Below are 18094 nucleotides of genomic sequence, written 5' to 3'. Positions count from 1 at the left end.
GTAAAATATTGCAGAGCTAATAAGTAAAACATAATTTAAAAACTACTCATATTTGGTATAGCTATGCTTAAAACATATTTTATACATTGTAACATAGTTATGCATTAAAATAACTACTAATTTCCTATATGGCAGAAAATATTTTAAAATAATTCTCTAGGGACTTATTCATGTGAAACATTAGCCAAAAGTGCCAGTCTAGAGTATTCTTTAAAAAATATTTCATTTACTTCATATTAATTTGATTTTACTGATTGTACAACCTGGAAAAACTTAGAAATTCTATAAATAACTCTTTATTCTAAAGTTCCATATTACTACATTGATTTTTTATTTCTAAATTGTGAATTAATTTATGAGAAGTTCACAGTCCTCCTTGAAGGTTATTTTAAAACCATGAATTAATATCTTACAACAATGTTTATTAAACTATGGATAAATAGTAAAGAAAAAAAGTTAACAGAACTTGAGGAAAATAATTTATGAATAAAAAATGCATGTGAATTCTATCAGAATTGGTATTTCTGAAGAAACTGCTACTCAACTAGGATAGTGTCCACGTTTTCTTGTGTGAGCTCTGACTCTAAGGCACAAGATGAGTCTAATTGTTCTTGCGACAAGCGAGAACTTTTCAGGGGGACATCAGACCAGCTTTCACAATATGGCTGAAACCTCTGGGTTAATGCGTTACCAAACCTTTGGCATCGGTTATATCTGTAAGATTTACCTTTGTGTGTATACATGTGTTCCAGCAATTGACTCTTTCGAAGAAATTTATGACCACAGATGGTACAACTGATTTTTCTTTTCCTTGAAAAAGAAAAATTACAGTTTAATTCTACTGGCTCTGTGTCTTTGGAGATCAAGGACACTTGACTGATCTGCAAAGGCTCTGTGGCACCCCGGTTTGAGTGGTCAGGCTGTTGCTCATTTTCCTTAACAATGAAGGAGCTGAGCCTGCGGCATTCAAGAGCTTCGTTGTTTTCATTAAGTGGGTGCACTTCACCAAGGTCATTACTTTCCAGAATAGAAGCAGGGACACCAAATGGGAGGGATCCAGATACATGGGTGTGGAGATGTTGTCTTAGGTTACCACGAGAATCAAAACGTTCTCCACAGTAATGGCATAAGTGAATTTTGATGCTACTTTCGGTGAAAGTGGGGCCTGTCATCTCGGATGAGGATGAGGAGTGGCTCTGGGAGATCACAGATTCTGGGTCACATCTCTCCTGCTTGATGGACACTGGAGGCTTCTGGTGTTCCTCCAAGGCCTGGGCTGCAGGATGGACCTTCTGCTGGTCAGTGCCATCATCCAGCCCAATAGCAAGAGAAAGCTGCAACTGGGGGTGGTCACCCTGGACAGCAGCTCTGCTTCCACTGTTACTGGAAGGAGTTTCTTTGACCTCTAGCCCCTGTTTGACGGCTGTCTTTTGGGCTGTTGAGATTTGGATGCCGTACAAATTTGAGGACTGCACCGTCTCTGGTGAGAACACTTGATTCATTTCAGTTGCAATGTGAGAAAGGTAGTCGGCATGAAGAAAGCGAATCCCTTCCTCCAAACGACTATGATCCACAATCTGTTTTGGTCCTTTCCCCGTGTACATAATGTGCAACAAATAGCTGAATATGTCAGGCTGGATGTCAGTTGGTTGTATTTTTATGCATTCACTGTTAAAAATAAAAAAACAGACCCACACAAAATGAAACAACCTACTTAGTCTTTTAGTTAACAGTATACAGCCTTAGGCTAAAGCAATTTTTTCCTAAGAAGTTCAAATTTAGCAATCTGCCTTGATGAAACACAGCAACAAAAGTTTAAAATTTCATTGGGTACCAGTTTTATGTCCGAGCAACCAGTCTCCATGTCTCCAATCTACTGCCGAAAGTTAGGAAATAGACAGATATCCTGATTAGTTCAATGTTTATGTAGTGACTCCTAAGTGATACTAGCTGCCAGAGAGTAGAAAAATTACAAATAAAATAGGCATCCTGCTTTTAAAGAACTTAAAAAAATCTATTGAGTATATAACCAAAAAAGGGACTCAAATAAATACCTATACACCCATGTTCAGTACAGCATTATTCACATTACCCAAAAGGTAGAAACAACCCAAGGGTCCATCAACAGATGAATGGATTAACACAATGTGGCACACAGATACAATAGAATATTATTCAGTCATAAAATGGAATGAAGTTCTAATACATACTACAACATGGATGCACCTTGAAAATTTGATAAGTGAAATAAGCCAGATACCAGAGGACAAGTTTTATATGATGCCACTTGTAAGAAATATTCAGAATAGGCAAATTCATAGAGACAGACGGTAGTTTAGCGGTTACCAGGAGCCTGCGGAAGTGGTAGTGAGAAATTGTTACTTATAAGATATAGTTTCTGGGGTGATGAAAGGTCTTAGAAATAAACAGTGGTGATGGTTGCACAACATTGTGAATGTAATTAATGCCATTGAATTGTACAATTAAAAATGGTAAAATGACAAATTTTGTTACATATATTTTATCACAATAAAAATATCTTTAAAAATTTAAAGGGTGTATTGAAATTGGTAATATTTAGAATTTAAGTTATGCTAACCTTATTTTGTCTTCCAAACTATATTAATATATCTACTCTTTAAATCACAAGTGAATACAGGGATAACTTTGAAAAGCTTTAAAATAAGTCCCAAGCCAATTTTTTACATATGAATCTAGAATTCAGATATCAAATGGAAATAACTGTGTAACAAGAAATCAGGGAACACCCTGAAAAATTAGGATAAAGACAACCTGAGGGAAGTGTTGGATGTCAAGGACAATGGAATTGGTCGATGGACTCTCCTTCCCTGAAGCAAAAGTTTGTGTGAGTGAGTGCATCAGAAAGCACTGGTGTCAGTATGCTGACAATCCATTTCTTTAGTCCTGAGATCTTGGGATTCCCTCTTGGGCTTCACTCTTAGCTTTGACCCACCCACTTCCACAGTCTGTGGCAGGTGTTTTCTATATCAGCACAGAGCTCTGTTATCTGAGGATTTTCAATTACTCAAGAGATAACACATAGCAGGCTGCCACCTTTGTATCTCCTGGATTTACTTTAGCAAGGTACCTGGTACACAACAGGTATGAGAGGGGAGCCAATCCACAGCTCTCAAATTAGACTGATGTGAAGGTAGTTTCTAAACTAGTTTCTGCATCGACACAGAGAGGAAACTCTTTGGCGTGGCAGAAAAGGCTACCCATCACTTGATTTCGACTCTAAACTCCTCAGTACTTTGTGCCATACATTCCAATCATTCTGATCTAGCCTGGTTCATATCTGCAAGTTTTCCTCTGCCTTCAATAAACTTTCTTGCATTCTTCTACAACATCTATAAAACAACTCCTGATCCTTTAAAATCTATGGCCACTGTAAAACCTGTTCCAATCTTCTCAAAATAGGGCTGCTGACACTCCACTCTACCTTGTGCAACACTTCTATTATAGACTTACCACATTAATTATTAACAACAGTAACTTACAGTGCAAAGCTCCTGTTCTAAGCATTTTAATTTTATTAATTTATTTAATTTTATCAACACCATGGGTGGGTACATTATTCTAGTGTTTTACAGAGAAGGAAACTGAGGCACGGAGAGCACAATTACACTGCAGTTATTTTCTTTACATACATCACTCTTTTATTAGACTACAAATTTCTCAAGGGCAGAGTATAACTTATTTGTTGCTGGGGACTGTTACAGTGCCTGACATGTAAGTGCTCAATCAATAGTTGAATGAATGAACAATTTAAATAAATGTATAACTGAGCTCTGGCCGGGTAGCTCAGCTGCTTGGAGCATCATCCCATACACCAAGAGGTTGTGGGTTTGATTCCAGATCGGGGCATGAATGGGAAGCAACTGATGGATATTTCTCTCTTACATTGATGCTTCTCTCTCTCTCTCTCTCTCTCTCTCTCTCTCTCTCTCTCTCTAAAAATCAATAAAAAAAACAACACATATCCTCGGGTGAGGATTTAAAAAAAATGAGAAAATTAACTTTCAAAAAACAAATAAAATTAAAAATGTATAATTGAGGCTGGAATTTTAAGTATTTCATGTAAGGTCTTTTAAAAAAACCATAGACTGTTCTATCACTTTCAACATAGGATAGAATAAAGCTATTCTTTACCAAGAGCTCAGAATCTGAATACCACTTCCCAGCCCTCTGCCTACATACCTATTCTATTGGGGTAACCTAAATTCAAAAAAGCTTTTAGAAAAAATATTTGAAACAAATGACCTTTGAACTGTAATATGGAATATAAGGTGAGTAGAATTATGACATCAAAACCTTGATATGAAAGTGTTATGGAATAAAAATCAACAACTTAGTGATTAAGAGCACAGACTTTTAACAGCACAGATCTATGTTTGAGCCTAACTTATTAGCCTTAATAGCTGTATAATCCTGGATGGGCAAGTTACTTAACAACTAAGCTTTGATTTCCTTTCTCTAAAATAGTATGGACAATAGTATAATTTACATCAGGTAAATACTTAGTGCTTGTATAAAATAACCCTTCAATAAATTTGAGCTATTATTGTTTTTATTCTTATCTTCCAATATGAATCCTTCACACTGCATTTAATTACTGATATATAAAGAATATATAACAAAATTTTTTTTCTTCTTAGGTGACCCCTAACAAGAATCCCCTAAATGATGTTATAATAAGGTTTAGACATATCACAGTATTCAAACTCTTCAGATTTACAAAAGCACATCCTTACCTTGTTTGGTGAATAAATATCATCTTGAAATAATTAGAAAAAGCAGCAAGCACTGCTCTGTGGGCTTTGAAGTAAACATCTCCAATAGCAACTGTGCAATCACACAGAAAACCAAATTCTCGTTGCATGTTCAGCTGCTGCAGAAGGACAAGGCTATGGCTAGCTGTGTCCATTGTGGCTCTGAGAAAAAGGAGAATATATAAAGATTTAATTTACAAAATTGGCTACAGTTCACATAAGCCTGAGTACAAGGAGATCTACATTTAAATAAAATTATTCAATAATTTTCTTTATTTTAATCCTCATTGAGGATATTGATTTTAGAGAGAGGAAAGGAGGGAGAGACAAATATCAATGTGAGAGAGAAACATCGATCAGTTGCCTCTTATACGCACCCAAACCAGGGATGGAACCCATAACCTAAGTATGTGCTCTGATCTGGGACTGAACCAGCAACCTTTTGGTGTATTGTACAATGCTACAACCGACTGAGCCACCCAGCCAAGGCAACAATTTTCTTATTTTATTTTAAATTAGTTTATATTCCATATTATTTTGTATTGCCCTGGCTGAGTGGCTCAGTTGTTAGAGCATTGTCCTGATACACCAAGGTTGCCAGTTGGATTCCCCAGTCAGGGCATACAAGAATCAACCAATGAATCATAAATAAGTGCAGCAACAAATTGATACTTCTCTCTCCATCCCTCCTTCTCTCCCTGTCTGTCTGTCTGTCTGTCTGTCTCTCTCTCTCTCTCTGTGTGTGTGTGTGTGTGTGTAATATGTGTGTAATTTTGTATTAGTTTCAGCTGTGCAGCATACTGGTCAAAAATTTTCTATTAATTTCACCCCAAACTTAGCTAACACTAAATCCTCCTAATACTACAATTGGTATCAACTCTGCTGAAACCATAAATATTTTAAAATGTATTTTATTGGGAACATGGCGGCGGGAAGGGAGTGAGCAGTCTGCGCGGCCCCGCACCCGCAGGAGGAAATAGAGGGAGCAGCTGAAACGAGAGGAATCCAGCCCGAATTGGTGAAGGAGAAGTGGCTGGTGAGACAGTTTGCAGCTGGGAAGGGCAGAGATCTCCTGGAAAAAGGTAAAACAAGGTTCTGGGCATTAGAATCTGCCGGATCTCTAAACCCAGAAGGTCAGGGGAAAACTACACGGCGCCAAGCCGCGTCCCTGTGGACAGGCAAAGTGTCTGAACTTGAGAAAAAGGGTCCACGGGACTGCGGGAGGTAGTAGATTTTAGACCTTGGAGTCTGATTTGAGATCTGAGCTCAGAGGCAGCCCTGAAGAGCTAACTGCCCGACCGCGCAGTGCCGGCAAGAGAGGAGATTGCAAAGACACGGTCCCGCTTCGCGCCGGGGCCTGCGTCTTTCTCCACTGAACCTAGTTCGTAGGACCTTTCGGATACAGACACCTACCCGTGCTGAGGTGCAGGAGAAGGGGAGGAGTGGTGGAACCTGGGGAGAGTGGGCAGAGGTGGAAGCGTGTCTGGGGCTGAGTCACATCGGATCCCCGGTCGCCATTTTCTCCTAAGAGATAACCCCTCCCTCCAGTCTCCAGGCAACCATTATAGCCACACCCAGATACCACTCTGATTAACACTATAGGAGTTGAATACTCCCCGAGGCCATAGGTACCGCCCAAAAGAAAAACCTTTAGTATCTATTAAGCAGTTATACTACCAGAGCTCCTCAGAGTGCTTCAGTGTGCCTCGCTGGCAAACTTACCGAGGGTGCTCCTCTGAGCTGCCACTGGGAGTAAGCACCTATCCACCACAGGTACAGCATTAAAAGCTGAGTCTGCCCACCCCACAACTACAGAACTCTGGGCAACACAGTCACGCCTTTCCAGAGTGCAGGCCCCCCCGAGCCACATCACCCCGACAGACGGTTCCTTGGAGCCACTGTGAGTCCCCACTGGGCAAGTGTAACTTCAATTTAGGGTGCAAGACAGAAAAATTTGAATACTACCCTCCACGACTGCTGACCTCTAGACACTGCAGTTGTGCCTCTCAAACTCGCAGGCCTACATCAAGAGAACCCAAATAGTTCAAGTAGGGAACTATATTTGATTACCAAGCCCAGGAAAACTGAGAGATTATACCAGTAGCACCATCACCAAAAGATCCTGGGTAGCAAAGCAATTGGAACTACAATCAAAACATTACAGGAAAACATGGGGAGACAGAAAGGAAATTCTCAAAGGAAGGAACAGGAAGAATCACCAGAAAGGGAGTTAAATGAACTTGAGGCTAGCAGCTTAACAGAAAAAGAATTCAGAGTATTCGTTATAAGGATGTTTAAACGGATGGATGACAAATACACACAACTCAATGAGAACTATAAGGAGCTGAATGAAAACGTCACCAACATGAAAAGAAACCAAGAGGAGATGAAGAACGACATAGCTGCAATAAAGAACACAATGGAAGGCTTAAAGAGTAGAGTAGAAGAGGCTGAGGACCGCATCAGCGAATTAGAGGACAAGGTAGGAAAAAACACACAAACTCAGCAGCAACTGGAAAGGAGACTTAAAAAGCAAGAGGAGAGCCTAAGGGAGCTTTGGGACGACAAAAAACGAAACAATATTCGAATAATGGGGATAAAAGAAGGAGAGGAAGAGAAGCAAGGACTAGAAAACCTGTTGGAAGAAATAATGACAGAAAATTTCCCTGATATTGACAAGAAAAAAACTATCCAAGTCCAAGAAGCATTCAGAGTCCCAAACAAGTTGAACCCCAAAAGACCGACATCAAGACACATCATAATTAAATTGACGAACACCAACGACAAAGCAAGAATCTTAAAGGCTGCAAGAGAGAGACAGAAAGTTACCTACAAGGGATCTCCTATCAGAATATCAACTGATTTCTCAACAGAAACACACCAGGCCAGAAAGGAATGGACTGAAATATACAAAGTGATGCAAAACAAGGGACTGAATCCAAGAATACTATATCCAGCAAGGCTATCGTTCAAAATTGAAGGTGGAATCAGAAGCTTCACAGACAAAAAAGGGCTAAGAGAGTTCATCACTACCAAGCCGGCAATGAAAGAAATGCTAAAGGGGCTGCTGTAAAAAGAAGATAGAGAAAGGCAAGAAGAAACATAAACACTAAGGAAAAATATGTCAACAAACAGGTACTTATCAATAATAACATTAAATGTAAATGGATTAAATGCACCAATCAAAAGACATAGGGTAGCTGAATGGATAAGAAAACATGACCCATATATTTGCTGTCTACAAGAGACCCACCTTAGAGCAAAAGATTCACACAGACTGAGAGTGAAGGGATGGAAAAACATTTTTCAGGCAAATGGAAATGAGAAAAAAGCTGGGGTTGCGATACTTATATCAGATAAAATAGACCTCAAAGTAAAGGCCATAATAAGAGATAAGGAAGGCCACTACATAATACTAAAGGGAGCAATCCAGCAAGAAGATATAACTCTGGTAAACATTTATGCACCTAATGCAGGAGCGCCCAAATACATAAAAAATCTCCTGGAAGATATCAAGGGAGAGATCGACATCAATACAATCATAGTAGGGGACTTTAATACACCACTGACATCAATGGATAAATCCTCTGGACAAAAAATCAGCAAAGGAACAGCAATTCTAAATGACACACTAGATCAGATGGACTTAATTGACATCTTCAGAGTATTTCACCCCAAAGCCATGGAATATACGTTCTTCTCAAGTGCACATGGGACATTCTCAAAAATAGACCACATTTTGGGTAACAAGCAAAGTCTCCCCAAATTCAAAAAGATTGAAATCATATCAAGCATTTTCTCAGACCATAATGGCATAATATTAGAAATAAACTACAATAAAAACATTCATAAAAATTCAAACACTTGGAAACTGAATAGCATGCTACTAAACAATGATTGGGTTATCAATGAGATCAAAGAAGAAATTAAAAACATCCTGGAAATGAATGACAATGAAAACACAACATTGCAAATCCTATGGGACACAATGAAAGCAGTCCTGAGAGGGAAGTGTATAACTCTACAGGCCTATCTCAAAAAACAAGAAAAAATGCTAATAGATCATCTAACTCAACAACTCAAAGAATTAGAAAGGGAGCAACAAGAAAAGCCCACAGTGAGCAGAAGAAAGGAAATAATAAAGATCAGAGCAGAAATGAATGACATAGAGACCAAAAAAACAATACACAAGATCAACAAAACCAAGAGCTGGTTCTTTGAAAGGATAAACAAGATTGATGAACCTCTAGCCAGGCTCACCAAGAAGCAAAGAGAGAGGACCCAAATAAACAAAATCAGAAATGAAAGAGGTGAAATAACAACAGACCCCAAAGAAATTCAAAGGATTGTCAAAAAATACTATGAACAACTCTATTCCAACAAACTAGACAACCTGGAGGAAATGGACACATTCCTAGAAAAACACAACCTTCCAAAACTTACTCAGGAAGAGACTAAAAATCTCAATAGGTTGATAACTATGGAAGAAATTGAAGCAGTCATCAAAAAACTTCCAGCAAACAAAAGTCCAGGGCCAGACGGGTTCACAGGGGAGTTTTACAAAACATTCAAGGAAGAGCTAAAACCTATCCTCCTCAGACTATTCCAGAAAATTCAAGAAGAAGGGACACTCCCAAGCTCCTTCTATGAAGCCAGCATCACCCTAATACCAAAACCAGATAAAGATAACACAATGAAAGAGAATTACAGGCCAATATCCCTCATGAACATAGATGCCAAAATCCTCAACAAAATTCTAGCAAATCGAATCCAGCAGTACATCAGAAAGCTCATACACCATGACCAAGTAGGATTTATCCCTGGGATGCAAGGATGGTACAATATTCGCAAATCAATAAACGTCATACATCACATAAACAAATTGAGAGATAAAAACCATATAGTCATATCAATTGATGCAGAAAAAGCATTTGACAAAATCCAACACCCTTTCTTGATAAAAACTCTCAGCAAGATGGGAATAGAAGGATCATACCTCAACATAATAAAAGCCATATATGACAAACCCACAGCCAACATCATACTCAATGGGCAAAAACTAAAACCATTTCCCCTAAGAACAGGAACAAGACAGGGATGCCCACTCTCACCACTCCTATTCAACATAGTGTTGGAAATACTAGCCATTGCAATCAGACAAGAAGAAGAAATAAAAGGCATCCAAATTGGAAAAGAAGAAGTAAAACTGTCCTTATTTGCAGATGACATGATACTGTACATAGAAAACCCTAAAGACTCCATCAAAAAATTATTAGACTTAATAAATGAATTTGGCAGAGTAGCAGGATACAAAATAAACGCTAAGAAATCTATGGCATTTATATACACCAATAATGATCTTACAGAAAAAGAGACTAAAAAAGCAATCCCATTTACCATCGCACCAAAAAAATTAAGATACCTAGGAATAAACTTAACTAAGGAGGTAAAAGACCTATACACGGAAAACTATACAACACTGAAAAAACAGATAGAGGAAGACATAAACAGATGGAGGAACATACCATGTTCATGGATTGGTAGAATCAACATCATCAAAATGTCCATACTACCCAAAGCAATCTATACTTTCAATGCACTTCCCATTAAAATTCCAATGGCATACTTCACAGACCTAGAACGAACTTTTCAAAAATTCATCTGGAATAAAAAAAGACCCCGAATAGCTACAGCAATCCTGAGAAAGAAGAATAAAGTAGGAGGGATCTCAATACCAGATTTCAAGCTATATTACAAAGCCACTGTTCTCAAAACTGCCTGGTATTGGCACAAGAACAGACATATAGACCAATGGAATAGAATAGAGAACCCAGAAATCGATCCAAATCGCTATGCTCAATTAATATTTGATAAAGGAGGCATGAACATACAATGGAGTCAAGACAGTCTCTTCAATAAATGGTGTTGGGAAAATTGGACAGATACATGCAAAAAAATGAAACTAGACCACCAACTTACACCATACACAAAAATAAACTCAAAATGGATCAAGGACTTAAACATAAGACAGGAAACCATAAAAATACTAGAGGAATCTACAGGCAGAAAAATCTCTGACATATGCCAAAAGAACTTCTTCGCTGATACTGCTCCTAGGGCAATGGAAGCTAAAGAGAAAATAAACAAATGGGATTACATCAAAATAAAAAGCTTTTGCACAGCAACAGAAACCATCAATAAAACAACAAGAAAACCCACTGCATGGGAGAACATATTTGCCAATGATGTCAACGATAAGGGTTTAATCTCCAACATTTACAGGGAACTCATGCAGCTTAACAAAAAGAAGATAAACAACCCAATCAAAAAATGGGCAACTGATCTAAATAGAAACTTTTCGAAAGAAGACAGAAGGAAGGCCAAGAGACATATGAAAACCTGCTCTAAATCACTAATCATCAGAGAGATGCAAATCAAAACAACAATGCGGTACCATCTCACACCTGTCAGAATGGCCATTATCAACAAGTCAACAAATGACAAGTGCTGGAGAGGATGTGGCGAAAAAGGAACCCTCGTGCACTGCTGGTGGGAATGCAGACTGGTGCAGCCACTGTGGAGAACAGTATGGAGTTTCCTTAAAAAACTAAAAATAGAACTCCCATTTGACCCAGTGATCCCTCTTCTAGGAATATATCCTAAGAAACTGGAAACATCAATCAGAAAGGATATATGCACCCGTATGTTCATAGCAGCACAATTCACCATAGCTAAGATTTGGAAACAGCCTAAGTGCCCATCAGCAGATGAATGGATTAAAAAACTGTGGTACATCTACACAATGGAGTACTATGCTGCGGTAAAAAAGAAGGAGCTCTTGCCATTTGCAACAATATGGATGGAGATGGAGAACATAATGCTTAGTGAAATAAGCCAGGCAGAGAAAGATAAATATCACATGATCTCACTCATTTGTGGAATATAATGAACAACATAAACTGATGGGGGGAAAATAGATCCAGAAACAGAGAAACATCAATCAGAATGTCAAACCTCAGGGAAGAAATTGTGAGGTAACCAGAAACCCAAGAATGCACGAGAACGCCTTTCCAGCCATGCTAGCAATCATCAGATGTAAGGTAATTTTACCCGGGACAAGAGGGTAAGTATTTTGGACTTATGCTCCTGACTCTTCATGGGTAAGACCACTCATATAGGCTGATCCCCTGACTAACGTAGTCACCAATAATACCAAACACCTTGGTTATCCAGGAGGTCCATGGGGGGGGGGGGCAAGAAAGTATAAATACACAGGGGTCTCCACCCAGCTTCCCTTTTGTATGACACAAAATCAAAACAATGCCCCTTTGTGTGTAAAATTAAAGAGAGGTTTCTGGCTTGTGTGGACACCAAAGAAAGGGTGTCACTACTATCACTACTTGCCCGTGGTAGAAGTGCAGAAAATGTAACCAAGACCTTGTCTATACAAAAAGAAATAGACAGCCAGTTTGAAAGGGTATTGCCATGGACTGGAACAAAGAATATCCTTACATGATATTATTCTACACTGTCATTAAAAATTTTCCCAGACTTGGATCACCCCCATTACATATAATAATTCCTCACACCCATGGGGTGGGGGGAATCATCTGTTTGGTGCTTGGAGACAAACGTAACACATCTCTAGATATTTTAGAATTACAACAGCATATTATATAATTACCCCAAACAAACTTACAAACTAATTCTTTGAATGTCTGGCAGCAATTTTAAAAGGACATGAAAGGGTTTAATCCCTTCCACTATGTAGAGGGCCCCCTGGGAAGGCACCTGAGCATTCTAAATTGGCCCCTCTTGCCCTTTTAGCCAAGAGGGACCTGCTTCCCACAATCCAATTGTCCACAGCTATTGCCTGAGCTTCTGTTCATGCCAAGGGTGAAACCTCATGATGGCTGGTACCATGGATGTGTCTCTCGCCCAGTGGGGTGAGCTGGGCCTCCCTGGAGAAGAAACCTGGGTTCCACAAGATATGTGATCAGTGCTGGGACCCTGCCAGCAGGCGAGGGGATCCCAAGACAGGTGCTGGGCGCGGAGGCCATGGGGGCATAGGCGACCAAGGAGACAGAACTAAACCTCACATCACCCTGCTTGGCCCCGGAGGATGGCTGGTTAGCCAGAGACGGGTAAGATTCCTCAGGGAAGGAACAACCTAAGACAGGCACAGTCGCACAGGGGCCATCAGGAGAGAACTTGGGGGTCAACAGAGGTGGGGCACAGACCTTCACCCCCCCAAGTTTGCAGGGGCCTGAACCCTCACCCCTGCTGAAGGAGATCTCCTGCCCCCATGGCTGCTCAGCTTCACATGCCCAGCTCAAATCGGGACCCAGGTAACAGAGACTTGGCCGACAGCAGATGCCCTCTCACCGCAACAAGACTTGATGGAGATGTCTTGCACCCATGATCCGGGGAACTGGGGTCTAGGATATCTAAATCCAGCCTAGCACCAGGAATGCTCAGGGCCTACTCAAGAAGGCAAATAATCCTCTCCACTAATAATTACAGGGTAAAACAAGATGGTTGTTAGAATATTAAATTTGACAGTAAAATAGTAGTCAAGTTTTCAGACTAATTTAAATTGGCCAACCAAAATAAGCAAATACTCTAGAAAAATCAATTGTACTGGACAAAAAAGCTGTTACTAAAGTGTTAACTAAAATTTTTAGTGGTAGTTCATCTCATGGTAAAATTGCATAACATATAATGAACCTAAAGCAGTCACATTTTAGTGCAAAAAAGTAAAATTTAAAAGCTATCAAGATTACAGCATAAAATTTCCAAAAGCCTCCCAATATTTAAACCAAAAAAGGGGGGATAGTAGAAGAATATCATGTAAGGAAAAATATCCTGCAAATAAATTACATCTAGAAAATTTTTACTTTAGAAAATTAACTTTCATTTGTAATGCTAACAGCAAGTCACCCAGGTAAAACATACATGGTGTCAAAACAAGCCAAAGGAAAATCATTTGGGCAAAAAAATGAAAAAGGATCGCAAATCAAATTCATAGAAAATATTCCTTTATCAACTTTTGGTCGAGAATATGTTTGTATGTTTTCAGAAAACAACTCCGAGACATGTGGATTCCTGCAATAGAGAGGAATTGACAGGAGTGCTCCAGCCATGAAGTCAGAAGAGAAACAGTCCAGAGATGGAAGACGCTGACGATGCCTTGCCATACTAGCAGTCAGCAGATATGCGTCACTGCAGATTGCCCAGGACCAAACCAGAGAGGGTCAGACCTGCAATACCACCATTTGTCCACCATCCAGAACTGAAATATCATTGCTGTTATGAACACATTAACAACTGTTGGACATAGAAACCGGGACTCAAAAGAACTGTTGGCCCAGAAAGAAACTCACTACAGACTGATTCATTTGCCTCTCAGCATAACCATTATTGCTTGTCTCATTTTCAGTTCCTATAAGTGTATTCCTAGTATCACATGAGCTCACTCATCTAGGGGAAAAGATGAACAACATAGACTGAAGAACAAGAACAGCATCCATCAGACTGTCAGACCTCAGAGGGAAAGTAGGGGAGGGTGGGGACAAGGGAGATAGATCAACCAAAGGACTTGTGTGCTTGCATATGAGCCTAACCAATGATCACGGACAACAGGGGGAGGGGGGCTTGCGTGTGGGGGGGATTGGGAAGGGAACGGGGGGGAGGGGGTTGAGGACAAATATGTGATACCTTAATCAATAAAGTAATTTAAAAAAAAAAATAAAAAAAAAATAAAATGTATTTTATTGATTTTTTACAGAAAGGAAGGGAGGGAAGGGAGAGGGATAGAGTTAGAAACATCTATGAGAGAGAAACATCGATGAGCTGCCTCCTGCACACCCCCTACTGGGGATGTGCCCGCAACCAAGGTACATGCCCTTGACCGGAATCGAACCTGGGACCCTTCAGTCCGCAGGTCGACGCTCTATCCACTGAGCCAAACTGGTTAGGGCGAAACCATAAATATTTATGGCTTTTCTTCATCTGGTAAGAAGGTAGCCTGGTATGAGTTGACACAGGAGCAGAAGGAAGGCCTGTCCTCTTTTATCTGTGCAACCACAATGTTTTTAGTTCTCAGTTTTCTTCACTGGAAAAATGGGAATGGGATATTGATCCTTGCCTCAGAGCTAAATGAGAAGTTAGGTGAAAAGCACCGTGTAATTGAAATGCTCTTCTAATGTTAGCTATAAATATTAACAACATAACAGTGTGTCCTGGCTGGGCTAGAGGTGTCACTGCTCGTTAGGGGTCCTCAGTGTGCTTAGGGGACACCGGTGTCCTAACTATCATACAATGTTTGGGAAACTTATCAGCCACAGTAAGGTCAGGAGCCCTTAAAATAGATGTCAAGCCACATCCCCTGATTTACATGAGGCCTGGAAGTCTCATAGCAAAGAACCCAAACCCTGATCTTAACTGGATTCAGACACATATACCGTAATTATGGAGAGTCCTGATGGAAGTAGAATGCAGGATGGGTGCACTAGTCTCAGGGGGAAAATATCATGCATGAGGAAGAACTTGCAAAAGAATTCTGGCAGAGAAGTCCAGTGTGAGTACTAGGGCATTCAAGAATGCTGTGGTTCCAGAGAGGTGGGAGGCTGTGCTTCACCACCTTCTCCACCCCAACTGTTCAGAGAGCCCTGGTGCTGTAGGGAGAAGGCAGCTATGGTATAGAGGCTGGGAGAACCTCCTCTAAAAAAGCAGACCTAAAAAGGGGCTGAAGTTTCCTTTCTAGCCAGAGAATCCAAGGGATAAGCAAGTGAGTGTAGGGTTACCTGTCTGGACATTGGCAATAGCTTGAGCAGCAGACAGCTGAGTGATTGATAATATAATAAAAATAGCTAACATTAAATAGAGCTTCCTATGTGTCAGGCAATATTTCACTGATTTAATTCTCAGTACAACTCTATGAGAAAGGAACTACTCAATGAATCTTACATATGAAGAAACTGAATCAGCACAGAGATTTAATTTACCCAAGGTCATTGCTGGTGAGTGGCAGAGCAGGGGATTCAAACTCAGGCACTGGGTTCCAGGACTCAAATGTCCTCCCTCTCTCCCTCCCAGAGAACATGACACACAAACTAGAGGAGCCAAGGGAACAGTCTGGATTAGACAGCAAGGGGCCCCGGGAAGTCTCAGTAATATGTGGAGTAAAATGTTTGCTCCTGGGAGGAAAACTAGGGACCAGGGAGTTAAGGGTGGGGGGAACCGTACTGTTTAAACTTAAAACAAAAACAAAGCCTTTTATGCAAGTTTTATATAATAACTAGATACCTACATGTAATCCCTTCCCCTCATTTTAATTTTTATTTTATTGTTGAAAATATTACAGATGTCTCTCATTTTCTCCCTCTTTGACCCTACCACCCCACCCTCACCCTACCCCAGGCCTTCATTTTTTATTTTGTATTTTTTGTAAAAATTTTTTTTAATCCTCACCCCAGGATATTTTTTCATTGATTTCTAGAGATAGTGGAAGGGAGGGAGGAAGTGGGGAGAGAAACATATCACTTGGTTGCCTTCGGTACACACCCCTACCGGGGCTGGGGAATCGCAACCAAGGTGCGTGCTCTTGACTGGGAATTAAACCCCAGACCCTTCCGTCCCCAGGTTGATGTTTTAACCACTGAGCCAAGCTGGCCAGAATGAAAAAAAAAATTTTTAATCCTCACCAGAGGATATGTTTTTTAAATTAATTAAAAATTTAATTAATTTTATTTTTTTTTGAGAGAGAGAGAGAGAGAGAGAGAGAGAGAGAGAGAGACCAATTGGTTGCCTCCCACACCCACTCTGACTGGGGATTGAACCTGCAATGTGGGTATGTACCCTGACCAGGAATCAAACCCGGACTGTTTGGCGTATAGGATGATGCTCTAACAAGAACTTACCTTCATTTAAAAATATATATATATATATTTTATTGATTTTAGAAAGGAATTGGGGAGGAGAGAGAGAAAGAGGAACATCAATGAGAGAGAATCACTGATCGGCTGCCTCCTGCATGTGCCTTGATCAGGAATCAAACCGTGACCTCCTGGTTATTGGTCGATGCTCAACCACTAAGCCAAACGGCTGGGCTTCCCCTAATTTTTTAAAATGATATTTCCAAAAGACAAGTAGGTACAGGGAACAATGTAACAAACACCCACCCTCCCACCCCTAGGCACAGAAAGTAAACATTATAAGCATGGTAGAGACCCCCTGCTATCTTCCCCCTCATTCCATCTTGCCTCCAAAGGTAACCACTACCCTGAATTTGGTGTTTATGATTCTCCTATATATTGTCACAATATTACAGCATCTGTATATATCCCTTAAGAAGGTATGGTACTATTTTACATTTTTATATAAATAATATTGCACTTCAAGAATCCTGCAAGTTGCTTAAGTCTACATTCACACATTACTTTTAAAAATCCTACTTATTCAAAAATAAGTTTCTCCCTTTACTCCCCCAATTAAAAAAGTAAACACAAAACTCTTATCCCTTACATTCTCATTTTAAAGGCCTTTAAGTAACAATGAAATAACAAGATAACAAAACCTACCAAGACTTGAGCCTACCTCTAAGAATATAAACAAAATCTGAATTGTGGGTATTATTCCAATTGGAGATTTCAGTATGTAAAAAACATGCATCTTAGATTCAATGAAATGGGTCAAAGTGAAATACCTTAAACTAGCCTATAAATTGTCTCCAAACCCCTCTCCCCCAGATCATAAACATTTTCACTAGTCCTCTACACACACAGACACACACACACACACACACACACACACACACACACTCTACATTAATAGAATGAACTACTGAACCATATAGAAATGAAAATAGCACACTAAAAAGCCACATATAAAAAAAATCTTGTGTTGCCCTGACTGGTTTGGCTCAGTGGATAGAGTGTTGGCCTTCGGACTGAAAGGTCCCAGGTTCGATTCCGGTCAAGGGCATGTACCTTGGTTGCGGGCACATCCCCAATAGAAGGTGTGCAGGAGGCAGCTGATAGATATTTCTCTCTCATCAATGTTTCTAACTCTCAATCCCTCTCTCTTCCTCTCTGTAAAAAAATCAATAAAATATATTTTTTTAAAAAGAAAAAAATCTTGTGGTTAATGATATGAGTAACAGTTAAATTCACTTATTGAAAAATATTTATTGAAGAGAAATTTAATAAAGAAAAATATTTGAAAGCATGCATTGAACAAGGCATAGGGACAGAAAAAAATACATAGCTACTGAAATCAAGAAGATTATAAGCTAACAGGGG

At 39.7% G+C, this 18094-nt stretch overlaps 1 protein-coding gene across 3 annotated transcripts in view; it reads right to left on the bottom strand.

Moving 5' to 3' along the window:
- Positions 1–476: 476 nt before the first annotated feature.
- ZBTB25 (zinc finger and BTB domain containing 25) overlaps positions 477–18094 on the bottom strand; it is a 29883-nt gene continuing 12265 nt past the window's right edge. For all 3 annotated transcript variants that reach the window (XM_054716000.1, XM_028141605.2, XM_054716001.1), the window contains 2 exons: positions 4776–4955; positions 477–1668 (listed from right to left, as the gene is read on the bottom strand). In XM_054716000.1, coding sequence (XP_054571975.1) covers positions 537–1668; positions 4776–4948 — 1305 coding nt within the window. In that variant the 5' untranslated portion in view covers positions 4949–4955 and the 3' untranslated portion in view covers positions 477–536. The remainder of the gene's footprint in view (positions 1669–4775; positions 4956–18094) is intronic.

This window comes from Eptesicus fuscus, chromosome 5 (genome assembly GCF_027574615.1).
Source record: "Eptesicus fuscus isolate TK198812 chromosome 5, DD_ASM_mEF_20220401, whole genome shotgun sequence".
NCBI classification, from domain to species: domain Eukaryota; kingdom Metazoa; phylum Chordata; class Mammalia; order Chiroptera; family Vespertilionidae; genus Eptesicus; species Eptesicus fuscus.
This window is presented reverse-complemented; position numbering and strand designations above follow the sequence as displayed.